Genomic DNA, 17,820 nt, shown 5'->3' with positions numbered 1-17,820 from the left:
TCAATGAACAAATCACTCAAACAAATACTATAAAAGTTACACTTGACCATTAAACATTTGCTTGGAACAAGTTTTTTTTTCTTGTTTTTTTTCCACAAAATCTGCAAAGTCTATATTTAGAAATTCAAACTGTCCGACGCCATTAGCTTGTTCTGCAGTGTGATTAATTTGGAAGGGAGGTTTTTGTTTCCTAATCCAAGCATCACTGCCTGAATGAATCGAAATGTGTTTCACATGGACTTCGGGTAGTCTAAGTTAAGGGCAAATGTGAGTTCAAACAGAAGACAGACTACCTGGGAAAAGTCACTGATATTCTCCATAACAGTACGTCCCACCCAAGTATGATAGCAGTTGGAGATGGGCTGGAGGTGCACTCCATTTGGACCCTGCAGCTGAGCATCTTCAATTACATTCAGAACCCCAAATCTGACTGAGGCAAGTGCTTGTTCTTTTGCTGTGTCCTGCAAAAAAGCACACAGGACTGGTTATTGAATGTGGTCTTCCTTTGGAGGAGGAAGGGAGGGAAATTACTAAGATTTGAAAGATTTTATATACAGTACTTTTGGTTGACAATGTCTTTTTTAGTTCATTAAAGGGATTTTTTAAAAATGCGTTGGGGAAAATAATTATATTTTAAATGAAATATGAAATACATAAACATGATTTAGCAATAAATTGATATCAATGTTTCTTTTACTTACAAGGCAAGTATTGTAAACTTCAGTGGAGTGAGGAGAACTGGCAGGCATTTGAGGACAACTGTCTGAAGTGCTGCCACATCAGGCGACTGAAATTACAAAGAACAGATACAAGTCAAGAACTTTGTAGCATTTTGAGAATTTAGGAGAATATGCGTTGTGTCCTGTATTTCCTGACTTAATATATTAGGTCCCAACACTTGAGTGATATGCAAAGTACGTGAAACAGGCCTATGGTAATGAACCTTCCACAAACTCAACATTAATCAGAATGCCTTGTTTCAACTAGTGGATCTGCATAGATCATATTCTTGAAAAAAAAAAAAAGGGTAGACTTTCGCTTTAAGATTGAGATTAATACTACAAATGTCAAAGTAAATAAGTACATTTGTTTTAGGTGCATATTTTTCATCAATATGTGCAATCATGAGATTCCACTTCCATACATGCTGCGGCCTCTGGATGTAGGGCCGTGCAATGTCGTTCGCTTTTGCATTCGAAACACTGAAGATGGAGTCCACTGATGGTGTCGTGGTACACTTACCTGAGTTGTGTGCCGGCAGCGTGGGATCGGTTCCCACTCAGTGACTGTGTCTGTGTGTGCCCCGCGAGTGGCTGGCGACCAGTTTAGGGTGTACTATGCCTTTCGTCCAAGTTTAGGGTGTACTCTGCCTTTCGACCATTGTCAGCTGGCATAGGCTACATCTCCTCCCCGCGACCCTGGGGGAGGAAGATGACACACGACATGATGTGCAATCATTTTTTCAACCCCCCCCCAAAGAAAAACTGCAATGAATGAATTTTAGATCCCAAATTTCAATGTATAGTGTGTTTGTTTGTCAACCCTTCAAGCGCCATGATTTAAAAAAAAAAACATTTTTGATATCATGAATGCAAAAGACTGCAACTTTTTAAACTTTAAAGTGGTGACAGATAAAACTATTCCATAAATCTGGAGACGGCTATTGATTGATCACTTTCTAAGATCTTGTGGGCACATTTGGTTGATTTGTGACGAGGCTCCACAATTCACCCTACTGTGCAAGAAATACAGGAAATCAGCGAGCTCAGACAATGTTAGGTGCCTGTTAATAGCTGATAAGTTTAAGCATCAGATTCAATCTGTCCCATCTCCCACACAAAACCAACCAGAGTAACCGACGCTGCTCTAATAAGGGAAAAGCAAAAATATTTACAACTAAAACAGCGTTTAAGTCACAAAATAGTGCGACTTTTGGCAGTTAAAAGGATGAACAAGCATTGAGTAGTCTTAGTTCGGAGAAGCCAAGCTATCAAGTGAAATGAATACTCCAACGGTTAATTGGAATTTCGCAATTATTTTCACAATGAGAAAACATTAACGGTAGCTTTTGTGTGCCTGTGTATGCGACAAAGTTTTGTGGAGTCCGGCGCCATTATTGCTGAGTACATCATGTATTTATGCCACTTAAGCCCTTGGCGGTGACACGCACTAATGTGAAACCACAACAACAAGAGCAACAACAATACCTTGGCGGTTCATAAAACAGTTTACTTACCAAGTAACACTGGTTCAGACGAAAGGGTCCGCTTCCAGTTTACAGGTCCATTAAATTCCACCGTGGATTTTCCAATGAGTTGAGAGGCGCGCGTACGTCCGTACGAAATGGTGCAGGTCTGCACATGTCTGGAAGAACCCGCAAAGGACCCTGGGACAATAACTTGTTCTATGTAATTTAACTGGACTCGGTTAAATTAAGTTAAGCATGTTCCCCAACCCAAAAGTCCTAAGTACTTATTTAAAATGAGTGTTCATAAGTTAATGCTTTTTGAGTTAGGTTCACTAATAATTTTCTATTAATTTGAATTTTTGTTTTTACAGTGTACATTAGTGATGCACCAAAATGAAAACTCGTCCAATACCGAAAACTACCAAGGCCAAAAACCACAAGAGATTTATATCTTAAAACCTTTTTTTTTTTTTTTTTAAACCTCCGCTGGATCATTTTCTGCACCTTGTAAACTTTATTTAAGTGTGAGCTTCATGGTTCCTTCAGTAGCGATGTGTGCTAACATAAGTGTCATCCATAGATGGCTGTCACCACAGGGGAGCTTGGAAATGTGATTGCACCAAGTCCAGTAAGAACGAAAGTACTTGCAAGCTTGTTAAAAATAAGCAGCTAGCTGAAGCTAGCATAAAAGTCCAAGTAGGTGTTTGATTATTAAAGTGGAAGTCAACTCAAACGTATTTTTTTCAAGAAGATGTTCCCAGCAGGCCCACAAGTTGAAACATGGCATTCTGATTAATATTGCGTTTGTGGGATATAAATTAAGCAGCAAAATGCACTCGTTTTAGCCATATCTGGGGGCGACCATTTTGTAGCTCGACTGAAAATGACATTACAACTGCTCCCAACGACCAATCACAGCTGACCTGTTTTCTGAATCTGAGCCAAAAGTTTCAACACAACCAACTTAATCCGACATTTGAAGAACAAACAATTGGGAGACTATGGTGAGTTTACGAGGCTCACTGCATTGAATAAAGTAAAGATGGACACAGCGCAGTATAAGTGGCATTATTGCCACGGGGAGATTAAAAGATAAACAGTGACTTTTTTTCTCGTTGACAAATGCACAAGTTTGTCTATGCACAAGACAATACATTTCCTGAGTCGTTTCAATTTAGGAACTCATTGAATAGTTTATTCAAGTGAAGCATGCATGTGACTATTTTTTCTACTTTGATTATATTCTGAACCATACAATGTTTAGGTGGCATAATTAAGTCTTTTGAGAGTCTTTTGACTGCTGATTATTTTTGATCTGTTAAAAACTGTGTAACTAAAAGCTGGTAAATTTAAGTTTTTCAGTTATCTTTGTGACTGAGTAATTGTTGTATTGTGCCAGCAACGGTTTTGTATTTCTTCATGCTTTTTAAAATATATATAGATTTTTGTCAAAATTGCGGCAATAATATGGCTGTTTTTTTTTTTGCAGATAACATTGCATAATAGCAGTCACCAGAAATAATTGGAAAAATATACAGAAATTCCATGTGATCAATATCGGCCGGTCTCACTCATGCATGATCGATATCAGTATCGGTGTCATAAAACCTGACCGGTGTCATAAAACCTGATCGGAACATCCCTACTATCTATCTATCTATCTATCAATATTTTTTCTTTTTTTCAACCTGTGTGAGTAATTTTTAACCCATGCTTTTTCAAATATCCGTGACAATCAGTGTTACGTGAGTAACGTGTTAGCTTTTAGTGATTTACGGAACAGAATACGGACGATCAATAACATTTGACAGTACTGTATTAAATAATTTTGGCCGAGTTTTCAGTGCATCCCTAACATATAAACACACACGGACAAACGTGTTAGTATCCCTCTGTTGATGAAAGAAAAACCCACTGTGGTCACATAATTTTAATCTGATAACAGTAATAATAAATAATTGTTGTGAAAGTTAATCAATGAAAATCAGAAATTGCTTTTGAATTTTGGGTCAACAGATTTAAAAAAAAAAAATTTTTTTGTAATTTTCAATTAAACTTTTGGATCTCTCAGCAGGTATTTTGGCCCACTCAAACTGCTCCAGTTGTCTCAGGATTGAAGGGTGCCTTTCCAGCCAGCATCCATCCATCCATTATCTATACCGCTCATCCTCACAAGGGTCGCGGGCGTGCTGGAGCCTATCCCAGCAGTCATCGGGCAGTAGGCGGGGTACACCCTGAAATGGTTGCCAGCCAATCGCAGGGCACACAGAGACAAACAAACACCTAGGGGCAATTTAGAGTGTCCAATCAACTTACCATGCATGTTTTTGGAATGTGGGAGGAAACCGGAGTACCCGGAGAAAACCCACGCAAGCACAGGGAGAAGATACAAACTCCACACAGGAAGGCCGAATTCGACCTCTGCACTGTGAGGCGGACGTGCTAACCAGTCGACCACCCCTCCAGCCAGCATGTTTCAGATAATGCCGCAGAAGTTCAATATTAGATGCAGGCTCATAGTAGGCCACTTCGGAATAGTGCAATGTCATGCTCATAGCCATTTTTGGTGTTTTTAATTGTGTGTTTTGGGTCATTATCCTGTTGTAAGACCCATGACTTGCTTATGAGACCAAGCTTCCTGACACTGGGCCGCAAATTTCTTTCTAGAATACCTTGACGGTCTTTCGATTTCATTGTACCCTGTTGTCGGATGGCGTGCGCCACGTCAGGTGAAATGATGGTACAAATAAGACGTTATGGGCTAAACCCTAGGAAGGAAAGGAATTACAATTGGCTTAGAACTGCAATTCCAAATTTGGACACCAGGGATCGCCAGAGCAGGCTAGGCCTTAAGCAGAATATACTTTAGATACCAAGTCAAGTTCAATGCAGCATTTATGGATAAGAATGTAATATTGATGTTATCAAGATTGCATTACAATGACAATGACAAATTGATGAAAAGCATGTTATGATACAAATGCCTTTGACTGAGATTAAGTTTTACTCTTAAGACGATACAGTGTGATTACTGTGTTAGGTATTTCTTTTGAACAACCCTTGTCTTTGAACAAATGTAAATCATTAGCAACATGAATGTTTATCTTACTAAGAATAGATGCTGCTTGTAACAGCGATCAAGGATAATTAGCCCATGTGTCATGTGTATTATTACTCTCAGAAATATCACGTGTAAAGAAATGTAACTAATGTCATACATATTGTTTACATGAGAGATTGACTGTAACAATGTTTGTGTGAACATTATTTTATTGTGTTTTATTGCTTAAGCATAAGAAGTGAAATGTGTTTGTCAAAAGTCTAACTTAGTGAACTATCGAACAAGAACAAAATCTTCTTTGTTGCGGGGCCTTAATAGGAGACAGATGGCCAGCAACTCAGAAAGGGGAAAGACACCCTTTCTCAGCACTGATGCTATGATTTCTCGGGAAAAGCGGAACAAGAAGCTCTTTGGCCAAGAACAGGAAACCGATGCCAGCAGCTCGAGAAGAACAACTTCTTTTCTCGGCAGTAGAAGTACATGTTGCCATGGTTTTTGCTATACATTAAGTAAATAGATGTTGACTGGCTGGAAAGTCCCAACCACAAGGGACTTTCCATTTGTTCAGGACGTTCCACATTTACTGGAATGTTCCATGATCTCATTGCTTGTGAGACGAGGTTATAAAAGCCAGCGTCTCAAAGCAACTTTGCTCTTTCTCAACCATCAGGCGTGTGGTGCAGTAGTGTGTGTAGACGTCTTCGACGGAGGAAGAAAAACTTAAGTCTTTTTTCCACTTTGCAACTTTTGCTCAGCCTAAAAGATTATTTTCCTTCTTCTTCTTTTTGGGACATCTCTAAATTATAGCAATGATAAGGTAATTCTCCAGAAGAGACACACTATTGCGCAGATAGATTGAGCCACTGATCACCTTCAAGTTCACCTAAATTAGACTTAGTATTTAATCGCATTTAACCATTTTACTATTACTATTTACCATCCTTGCAATTTTATTGATTATTATCATTTTACTATCTATCAAAGATTGGAACTTTTAATGACTTGAATTTGTTGGGACTTTTCTGTAACAATTCCAACATGTGATTTATCTGATTACTGATTGTATTCCATGCAAAGCTGGAATGATTATTGATTGATGATCATTGTTTGAATTATTACTATTTTCATTAAATCTCAAATTTTATCTATCTTTGTCATACTTATGAACCCATTATTATTCATATCCATTCAACCTTCTTATGTGGAAGTACAGTTACCCCCTCACCACCATAGTGTCATTATTGAAAACTAATAGTTACTCGGGCTTAATTTAATTAATGAATCCGAGGGGTTCTAACAAGAACACCTAAACCTTTCTAGGTCAATAACAAATGCAATTGATTCAAGGGATAGAGCTGCTGTGAAAAGAAAGTGTTCGTTTTATTCTCTTTTATTCCAGGCGGTTACTCTAAAAAGGGACATAAATGAATTAAAACCGGATTGGCTTTCTATAACTGGGGCAGTTAGACACCTAGGCGAATCTATCTCAACACTGACTTAAAGTGCTCCCGTCCCCTCGCGTGACCGCGTTAGAGTGGGCGAGGGAAAAGGAGAGTTTTGACCCTTTAAACGGAGAGTCGGCATAGGGACCTTTCCCGATGGTCCCTCGGGTAGGCGGAATCTGACACTGTACAGATTCGAGACAACCTGTGCCAGATGTACCATAGCAGCCACAGAAAATAACACTGCCTCCTCCATGTTGCACAGTAGGGACCAGTGTTCTTTTCTTGGTATGCTTCATTTTTGCATCTGAGAACATAGAGATGATGTGCCTTACCTAAAATTCCTGTTTTGATTAATCTGTCCACCAGTCTCGTTGGTTTTTTTTGTTTTTTTTTATTTACTTAGAACAGCTGTGTTCTCCTTGGTCATCAAGTCAATCCTCCTTGGTCATCAACTCAAACAACTATGGTAGGTGCAATCTGACACCGACGTACCTTGACATTGAGTTTGCCTTCAATTTCTTTTAAAGTTGTTCTGGTCTCTTTTGTTGTTGTTCAATTGTATTATCAGTCGCTTCAATTTGTCATCAATTTTCCTCCAGTGGCTATGTCCAGGGAGGTTGGCTACAATCCCTTGAATCTTAAATTTCTGAATCATAAATTTAAACTGTGGTCACCGAAACATCAAGCTGCTGAGATGATCTTACAGCATTTACTTTGAAAGTGTTTGTCTACAATGTTCTTTCTAATTTCCGGACACAACTCTCTCCTTTGCTTCCTCTAGTCCATGTTTAGTTTGGTACACACCATGTCACCAAACAGTCGCGTGACTACTTGCCACCCTTTAAACAAGCCGACAGATTACAATTTTGAAGACACCTGGGATGCTAATAAGAGGACACACCTCGATTCAACATGTCCCTATTATCAAATTGTTTTCAATCTTTTCTATGGTTATCATTTTTGTACTGGCCTGCTTCACAAGTTTTTATTAAATAATTCTGTTTAAAGTCAACTCAATTGTCATTGGTTAATTTTTATAAAATGTTCATGTATTACTTTTGTCTGATTCAAGTTATTTCTGTGACCACTATGGGATTTTCTTTCATGAACATAGGGGTACCAACACTTTTGTCCACCTGTGTACATCCATACGTACATGTAAACCATAAACCCTAAATGTAAAAGTGCAAAAAAAGAATAGACTTTAAAATTAATTAAGAATAACACTGGTCAACTATATTTTACTTTTTTTTTTTTAATCAGAGACGCAAGTAAACTTTTCTAAAAAAAATATTTTTTCGAATCATATTTTTTTTACTCTAGCACATCAGTTTTCATAATAATAATAATCATCATCATCATCCTGACATACTTAGTCATATTTATCAATTAAGGGTTAGGTTCAGCAAAAGGTGGAATGTTTTCTGAAACTTCATAGCTATAAATTACAATATATTGCGCAGGCTTTTATAGGTTTAAATTGAAAGGAGATGCATCATGCTGAAGCAACTCTTTTGAGCATTTAGCCATGTTAAAATGCCTTTTTCTCACCAGAGCCAGTACGCCAGAAGCCGTGATAAATCATATATGCGTGGATAAATGGCATTGTTATGGGATACGCAAACAAGCCAGCTTGAGCTATGGTCATAAGTATTCAGACCCTGTGCTCAGTATTGAGTAGAAGCACCCTTTTAAGATAGTACAGCCATAAGTCTTCTTGGGAATGATGCCACAAGTTTTTCACACCTGGATGTGTGGTTCCCCTGCCATTCTTCCTTGCAGATCCTCTCCCGTTCTGTCAGGTTGGATTGGATCTCTCCAGAGATGCTCAATCGGGTTTAGGTCAGAGCTTTGGCTGGGCCAGTCACGACCGGTCACAGAGTCATCTGAAGCCACTCCTCTGTTATTTTAGCTGTGTGCTTCGGGTCATTGTCCGAACCTTCGGCCCAGTCTGAGGTCCTGAGCACTCTGGAAGAGGTTTTTCTCCAGGATATCTCTGTACTTGGCCGCATTCATCTTTCCTTCAATTGCAATCAGTCGTCCTGTCCCTGTAGCTGAAAAACACCCCCACAACACGATGCTCCCACCACCATCTTTCACTGGAGGGATTGTATTGGGCAGGTGATGAGCAGTGCATGTTTCTCCACAGACACTGCTGAGAATTAACACCAAAAAGTTCTATCTTGGTCTCATCAGACCAGAGAATCTTATTTTTCATAGTGTGGGAGTCCATGTGTTTTTTGGCATCCTCTATACGGGCGAGACTTCCGTTGGGCCACTCTGCCATATGAGCCCTGACCGGTGGAGGGCTGCAGCGATAGTTGACTTTGTGGGACTTTCTCCCATCTCCCGACTGCATCTCTGGAGCTCATCCACAGTGATCTTTGGGTTCTTATTTACCTCTCTCACCAAGGCTCTTCTCCCACGATTGCTCAGTTTGGCTGGACGGCCAGGTCTATGAAGAGTTGTATTCATCCCAAACTTCTTCTATTTGAGGATTATGGAAGCCACTGTGGTCTTAGGAACCTTGAGTTCTGTTGAAATTCTTTTGTAAGCTTGGCCAGATCTGTGCCTTCCCACAATATCCGTCTCTGATCACCTTGGATAGTTCCTTCGACCTCATGATTCTCATTTTCTCTGACATGCACTGTGAGCTGGAAGGTCTTAGGCACAGGTGTGTGCCTTTCCTAATCAAGTCCAAATCAGTGTAATTAAACACAGCTGGACTACAATAAAGGAGCAGAACCATCTCAAGGAGGATCAGAACAAATGGCCGGCATATAAGTTAAATATCGTCACCCTCTTAAAATAATCGCCTAAGTCATTTTTGCTGTTTTTTCAGAAAACACGAAAAACTGAACCACTTTCTGATGATCTTGTATGCATTGATAATTTCATTTCAGGCGTAAAATTGAATCATCTGTTTAACTAAGGAAGCAACCGATTATACCAGGTGGCCAGCATCATGAGATGTTTAAGGCAATATAAATTTTGTCAAAATATAACTTAGGCGATTATTTTAAGAGGGTGACGATATGAAGGTCGCTGGAAAGGGTCTGAATACTTATGACCATATGATATTTCAGTTTTTCCTTTTTCGTATATTTACAAAAATTTCAATATTTGTTTTTTTTCTGTCAAGATGGGGTGCTGAGTGTACATTGAGAAATAAAATGAACTTTTTTGATTTTGGCAAATGGTTGCAATGACACAACGTCAAAAATTTCAAGGCGTCTGAATACTTTCCGTATCCACTGTATATGCTAGGGCTGAACAATTTATCGTTTTGGGACCGAAATCACAATCTCTGACAACGCGATTTCGAAATCACCAAAGATGCGGTTCCTTTAAAGGACACTTATCCCCCACGCTCACCATTAGTGGCATGCTACTGTGAGCAGGTCCACCGCCGAACTGGTAAAAAAAAAAAAAAAACAACGTCCTACATCACACTGTCACCCGTACTCCCGGAAGTAATTTCGCTCGCGGCTACTTGAATGCTAGGCACCAAGCTAGCTTGCCCTGTAGCAGCACAGACTTTATTTATACCATATGTAAGTCCGTGCAAAGCAACGAGCTGCTTATCATCTCCCCCGTTGTAACAAATAAACGACCCCACTTACTTGTAGTGTTTTCACCGCATAGGCGAATGAGGGATCGCTAAGTGTGCAAATCGCTAAAATGAAATGCAGTCGAGAATAGCAAAATAAGTGCTTAGCTGTACAGTAGACTTTTTACTGAAGCCTGACTAGAACCCCGTAAGGGTGGAGATCAGCAGTTATGAACACAAATGTTGTATTACAATCAACACTTAACTAGACAAAAAATAAGACGAGGGCTACATTAGCAATTAAGCACACGCTCTAACACCGGCCGGAACTCGCCAACAGCTTAAATAACCCAATCAAAAATATTCTCACTGTGATTTTTACACTGACCATTATTGTTAGGACCAAAAGATTCAAATAATACCATGATATGCATTTCAAACCATACCGCTAAGCCCCAGACTCTATTTGAAGCATTTAAGTCTCCAGCAAAAATATGGGAAAAATATTGACTTTTGTATAAAGAACATGTACATGAGTACCAAATGTAAAACATTTTGGGGTTTGAAATGGATTTTTATACATGCAATTGCACATAAATGCATATTTATATTTGACGGCAAGTAGTACAGTAATACTCTACTTGAACCATTTTTAAAAACTTGAAAAAGGACTGCCTCCCTCACAAAACCTCTTTAGTGTCCTTGCATTATTTGAGTAGCTTTTAATGTTTTTGATGGTATTTTTGTGTCATGTCTGTGAATGTTACTTTATATTGTGACTATTGCACTGAAGCTTGATTTCAAGAAAATCGCAAATTAAATCGAAATTGCAATAGTCGGAAAAATCGCAATAAATTTTTTTCCTAAATTCGTTCAGCCCTAGTATATGCTATAGTTAACTGTGAAAAGCTTAAAATAGCATCATACATCTCTAACAACAAAAAGTGAAAATATCTCAAAAACCTGATATGCAAGTTTTTAAATCAGTCAAAATATGTACACATATATTCATTGCTGACTCAAAATTTCTGTTGACCAGCGTGATTTAAAGAACTTAAAAAATTCTCACCTTGAAGTCAGTGTTGTTCACATGTTCAAAGACCAATGCAGGTGTTCGAGACTGAAAAAAAGAACAATGATGCATTTATAACACTACAGATTAGGAATAAACGATTAATCGAATTCAAACCGATATCGAGATGTAATAGAAGACACTTTTCATATTGCAGTGGCTGCAATTTGAAAGTCTGTGGATGAATACCATTTACAAGTAGGCTGTATCATTTATCATTTTTCGATCGAAATTGTGATCCAGACAATGCAAACACGTGACCGCTGAAGCTTCATTTTTTGCTGCGCTCCTGACTGACAGAATCAGTTGAATCATCCATCTCACACATTAACACAGTCTCCCTCCTCTCCCACCAATTTTACCAATCAGAAGTAGCATGCTACTCGTGACAGGTCATGCAAACCAACCAGCTCCGAGGTGCTGCTCGCAAACTGGGGGAATACTTCACACGCGTCATACAAGACACAAGCTACACGCCACGCTTGCGAGCTGGCGTGGTTAAATGGTATCCTCCCGCGGAGAATTATGGTATTTCTCGGACCATAAGGCGCACTTAAAATCCTTCAATTTTCTCAAATATCAACAGTGTGCCTTGAGATGAGGTGAATGTCGGCTTTTCAATTTGTCATCTTTAATTCAAATTCCTTAGCTTATGTTGTCATTCTCATCCAAATCTATTCACTAGCAGGTGTCTAGGTTTTCGTCATCGTAACTAGGACTACTTCCTGCTTCTGTGTCTTATAATCAATCATGGGAAATGTAGTCCTACTAGTCCAAAGTTGCAGTCAGCAAATTAAATTCCTTCCTATTTACTTGAACATTGTTTACATTCTTATTTTCATCCGCATCTAATCACTAGCAGCCATCTGTTTTCATCATACTGGAATTAGAACTACTTCCTGCTTTGGTGTGTAAGATCATGGGAACTGTAGTCCTACTAGTTCAATGCTGCGGCCGCCGTAATCACAACTAAATTTGGGCTTTTCTGTTGGCGTATTTAGAATCTTATAATAAGGGACCAGACCTGCACAATGAAAACAACACAGCCAGCTTCCAAAAGCTCGCAAGACCAAGCAAAAATTGTTAGATAATGGTGCGTGTATTGACTTCTTTACAGCTCTTGAACTGTCAACCAAGATAGCTGTTGGAAAACTGTCAACCAAGATAGCCGTTGGAATAATTGTACATAAGTTATCCCATATTTACCCTTATGGTATTGCAAAGCTTTTATTCAACAGTATAACCTTGTGTGAGTCATGAAAGTTGAAGTTGTCTGTGAAGACAGCAGAGCATGACTCATGCTGTAGCTACAGATAAGGAATTGTGCCCTTATCTCAAGAGCGGCAGGAACAGACTGTAGTCATCTGTTGAAACACTTTTTGTGTTTGTAATTGTCAGCACAAGCATTAATATCTGTGATTTATTCCCCCCCCCTAACCCTTAGACTAGAGCAATTGTCTATGTGACCAGGAACCACCCTTTTGTAAATGAGAGGCCACGGTAGAGTGTGTTTAGAACGGTAGGAGGTCTGTAACTAAGCACATCTCTGTCTGTTCTCCATGCGAGTGAAAAAGAGTTAAACTCTCGTCTTCCTTCCTTGTGTGATGTTTTATTAAATGTTCTAGGTTGACTGCACCTGACAATAGCATTTAGAATTACCCAAAGTAATAACACAACCACCGGTCACCAGACTGACTAGCGATGTTTAAACTTTTTTTTTTGTCTGTCGGAGGATTCCCTGCTCCACTCGAAGCAACCCCCGTGTAGTTGCACTGCGAGCAAAAACCAGCGAGGCACGTGGCGCTACTCGATGTTTTCTTCCGGTCAGAACGTAGGATAATAGCTAAATCTATCAATAAACATACGGTACAATTAGAATAAACTATTTATTTATATGCATGACTTTTTGGTATAAATTAGGGCTGCCACAAACGATTATTTTGCTAGTCGACTAATCACTAACAGTAGTCGCGATTAGTCGACTAATCGGATAATATATAAATCGTGGCAAATCGCAGCAGCAAGCTGCTGCTGTTATAATAAGCATCATTCACTTACAGCTTAAATTCTTTATGTACAAACTAATCATGAAGACGAGATGATATTACATTCAACTTGTATTAAACTTTGCAACTCAAGCCATCATTCCTGACATGTTTATAAATAAAGGAGCGACTTACATTGATGGCGATACTCTGGCCTTAAATTTTCTAGCTGTAATTCTTTAGTGCGTTTTAGAATTGAACCAAAACTATACACTATGCAGAGTTGCACTAATACAGTGAAATTATCTATGAATACAAAAATAAGTACTTGTATACATATTTCACTCTTCTTGGGCACCAAGACTTTTTTTTTTTAACTGAAGGTAGTGAAATCAGAGGAGTAAATTAGGCAAATGCTCTGTGCTAAAGAAAACTAAAATAAACACTTGTATTGGTTTTTAATTTTGTGTTCATTTAAACTTTATCAAAAAGGTTTTGTTGTTCTTTTTACTAGTATGCATAAGTAGTAAATTGATCTTCACAATCAAAATGTGGTATGCACCTATAGTTATTTTTTGGACTATAACATAGTATATTACAACAAACTTAATTATGGATTTTATTGTTATGTGATGCCGACGAGTGGCACATATGTCGTTTTTGTGTTGAGTGCTGATATTTCCCAGTTCATGAATGCATCACTCCGTTTGCGAGTGACAGAAAGAGAGAGAGCAAGCGTGCGCTAGGGCTGTGCAATTAATCGAAATTCAATTACGGTTTTGATTATTACACTCCACGATTACAAAATTGGCATAATCGTAAAAAAGTGATTATTAACACTAATTTTGAGTTGTTTTGAGGCATGCGCACACGAGTTACTTTGCTGCGCCACCCTCTCCAAGCTAGCCAGCCAGCCCGCAAGTCACACTGCACACGCTCCTACTCAACGTTTTAACAGAGTAACAGACCTAAAAATGGCACAAGACCCAGCACAGGAACGACTTGGAAACAAGCAAGGCAAGTCGAAATCACTTATTTGGTTATATTTTGGGTTTGCTGTGGAAGAACGCGAGCAAAGACGTATAAAGTGCAAGTTGTCTCTGCATCCACCGGCAACACAACAAATCTATTCACCCATCGTTTGGTTAACGATGATGTTATGATACACCAAAGCAAGAAAACACAGAGTTAGATTTGGCGTCGTCCACAATCGGCACGAGGGATTTATTTTAAGTAACATATCTTGTGCAAATATACACTACTTTTACTAGCACAAAAATAGAAACCTAACCTTACTGTGACTTAAGTTAAATTTCTTGTGTAGTCTATAATATGAAGTCAAATTCTTTGTGTTCATTTTTGCTTCAAATTGCTTCAAATGCAATTTGCAAACACATTATTGGTCATTATATTGTAATACAGTTTATATACGGCCTCCTGTAATTTAGAAGTATTGTATAGATTACATACAAGTATGTAACAGTCAACATTTAAATTAGTTTGACCCAATCAGCATATTAAATTTATAATTTAACAGAAGCAAATTACTTTAACTTTGTTTACTATGAGTAAATATTACTTTAAAAACAAAAACAGGCTCCAGACAAAGGTCTGAATGTATAGATTAATAGCATGTCTGTTATTCTGCCAAAATTGGCATTTTACTCCAAGCAGTTTACTACTTTGGCAATTTATGCAAGTGCATAGCAAGTTAACTTGTTTGTTTATACAAGGAAACCATACATTTACACTTTAATTTTTTTTTTTTTTAATAATTTAATAAATGTTGTTGGGTCCAAAATGAATTTAAATTATTATAGCATTTCAAAGAATTTTGTCTTAATATTTTTTACTTGTTTAAACCTGTTCTTGTTTTGTAGCAAAAAATAATCGTTTGAATAATTGTGATTTCAATTATTACCAAAACAATCGTGATTAATATTTTTTTCATAATCGAGCAGCCTTAGCGTGCGCTTCCTGTTTCGATGTCCACCACAGGCATAAACACACAGTTTTGGTTGTTAATCAACGCGAGTTAGCGTACCAAATAGGAGCGTTACATCACTTCTAGACACAACTGTGCCTATGTCAGACATGATCAGGCATATCAGGCATAAGCCATAACTTGCTTCCTTTTTTAAATGATTGGGCATCCCCATCGTGCTGCCATGAAAGGCAGGTTTGCATTGTATTGAGTATATTTGGTGAAATGCGCCGTAACTTTCGGACTCTGTTGCCAACACGAATTAGCCCTTACAGTGCAAGGCGTGCACTACTTTACCCACAATGCTTCTGTTTACATCACAAGGATTACCACCACTGCGCATGTGCGTTGCAGATAGGAAAACAGCCAGCGGGAGAAGAGCGAGACGCGGCAGTCTCAAAAGAAAAACAATGTGCCAAATAAATAAATCTATAAATAAACGACGCGTCGACGATTAAAATTAATTGTCGACGATTTTGATCGTGATTAGTCGACTAATCATGGCAGCCCTAGTATAAATAGACCCGTTCACTGATACTAAGCCTAATAATACAGTGTGCCCAATGGTCCGTGAAATACGGTACTCTGACGGACGAAAATCCACTTCCACCAGTGATGAGTCATTTTGAAAAAGTGTACCATCATTCGTCAATTGTCAGCAAAATGGGCGTCTGTCATAATGTCTGACATAATGCCAACCTGCTTTATCCTCACGAGCATCGCGGGGGTGCTGGTTTGGAACATGGGAGGAAACCGAAGTACCCAGAGAAAGCCCACACGTGCACAAGGAGAACATGCAAACCCCGCACAGGAAGGCCAGGGCCCGGAATGGAACCCATGACTTCTGCATTGTGAGACAGGCATGCTAACCAGTCGAGCACCCTGCCATGCAACTCAATTGTGTTAAATATGAATTTAATGCATTTTTACAAAACAGTCAATTGTATCGTTTTAACCCTTTGCCACTTCAACCACCCGTGCACCCGGGACATTCACTACATACTGAACAACTTCAAAGCATTACTGGGCATGTTGTTTATGGTTAGAAAACCGAGTTTCCGCAGATTCGAATGGTACCAAACATTATAAGATACAATCATATCTGCAGGCTCGGCGAGCATTTAAGTCAAAACAATGCTAACACATTGTGTGCAAAATGTGCAACTCACCATTTCATCCTCAAATGTCCGACATAATTTCATAATCCATCATCAATGATCATATTACGTCGACAAGGGTCCAGTAAAAGTATTCCAGTAATATAGTTAGTCCACACCAAGCCTGACATTCATAAAGCCTCGTTATTAGCTGCTGCAACCATTACAGGTTGCTATCAGATACGTATACACATACATTACATATGTACATATTTTCCATTGTAGATTGAGTTACCTTTGACGGATTTAGACACACGAGCTTTCAAAACATAGTCTGGACCTTAATTTGATTGATTGCTTACTTGAGCCAATACACTAATGTTTCCCATGTCAGAGTTCAACAACAAAGAACATATTCCATAGGTAAATAGTACCACCCCTGCATATGGATGACTCGTCAGTTATGTTTGCAGTCACAACCCAACATGCTAGGCTGGTGATTGACGCATTCAACGGCCAATGAAATTAAAAACAAAACAAAAAAAAAACACAGAAACACCCGGCGAACACACACTTTCAAAGCACAGCGACATCAGGGCGCACGTCATATCGCGTCACCTTCTTTGATTTTTCTGCGGGTTTTTAAATCTGGATGTAGGATATGATAGCGCCAAGTCATACTTTTCATTAGAACTCATGATTGTTGAAGCATTCCACAATAGCACCATTTTTCCCTACGTATGTAAACATGGTTGCAACATAACTGCAATGGGATTCAAATGGCACACTTTTGGTTCGCCTGGACATCCCCTTGGTAAAACTTGTGTAAAATGCTAATTTTCTGTCGTATTATTGTCAAATTTGAAATGGAATTGGAGGAGCCTTTGAGCTGTAATCCTGTTGTGTTACTTTAGTCCACCACCTAATACAAATTTTTCCAGGCAGACTTTTGGAAAAGAAAAAAAATAGGCGGACATAAAATCCGCCTTCTCTTATGTATTCAAACTTCCATAATTCGGTGCCAGCCGCAAAAAGATTCTGACAGTTGATGAAAAATTCAAAGTGTTATCTTCAAAAAGAGACCAAAACTATGCTGATACTCCAAATCAGGGGTGTCGTACGTTACTTCCTCCTGAGAAGAACCCGCTGCCCATCTTGTGATCAGCGGGACGTTTGCGTTTCTCCTGCCAAACTGGCAACAATTTTGTGGTTCACTCGGGCTGCAAGATTGTATGAAATATACAAAATGTGAAGTGTTTCTTAATAAAACGTGTTTTACTCCGAATAACTTTTCACCACAATCCGATTCCCAAAGCCACAGAACAGTGAGTGACGTCTTCAGTTGGCACGTAAACGACCGAAGGAGGAAGATCCCTGCAAAAGTAGCGGTAATGTTCGTTATTGTATTTTATTTTTCATATAGCAAACCCAACAGCCG

General features: G+C 38.8%; 1 protein-coding gene and 1 long non-coding RNA gene across 3 annotated transcripts in view; one reads left to right on the top strand and one right to left on the bottom strand.

Annotated features, from left to right (window-relative positions):
- Nucleotides 1–17,820, bottom strand: part of LOC147141627 (casein kinase II subunit alpha) — a 55,944-nt gene that overhangs the window by 25,747 nt on the left and 12,377 nt on the right. Inside the window, exon 5 of one of the 2 annotated variants that reach the window (XM_086039475.1) lies at nucleotides 11,314–11,364. The exons of the other annotated variant lie outside the window; for it this stretch is intronic. Within the exon in view, the coding sequence (XP_085895601.1) occupies nucleotides 11,314–11,364 (51 nt within the window). The remainder of the gene's footprint in view (nucleotides 1–11,313; nucleotides 11,365–17,820) is intronic. 2 annotated transcript variants of the gene reach the window in all.
- On the top strand, nucleotides 5,916–7,706 carry LOC147141628 (uncharacterized). Its single transcript, XR_015088008.1, has 2 exons — nucleotides 5,916–7,160; nucleotides 7,476–7,706. It is a non-coding gene; the product is annotated as an uncharacterized LOC147141628 (long non-coding RNA).

The sequence above is a fragment of the Filicampus tigris genome, chromosome 9 (assembly GCF_054856515.1).
Source record: "Filicampus tigris isolate MCC_2025a chromosome 9, RoL_Ftig_1.0, whole genome shotgun sequence".
Taxonomy (NCBI): Eukaryota; Metazoa; Chordata; class Actinopteri; order Syngnathiformes; family Syngnathidae; genus Filicampus; species Filicampus tigris.
The sequence above is the reverse complement of the archived record's forward strand: the minus strand, read 5'-3'. Positions and strand labels throughout refer to the sequence as shown.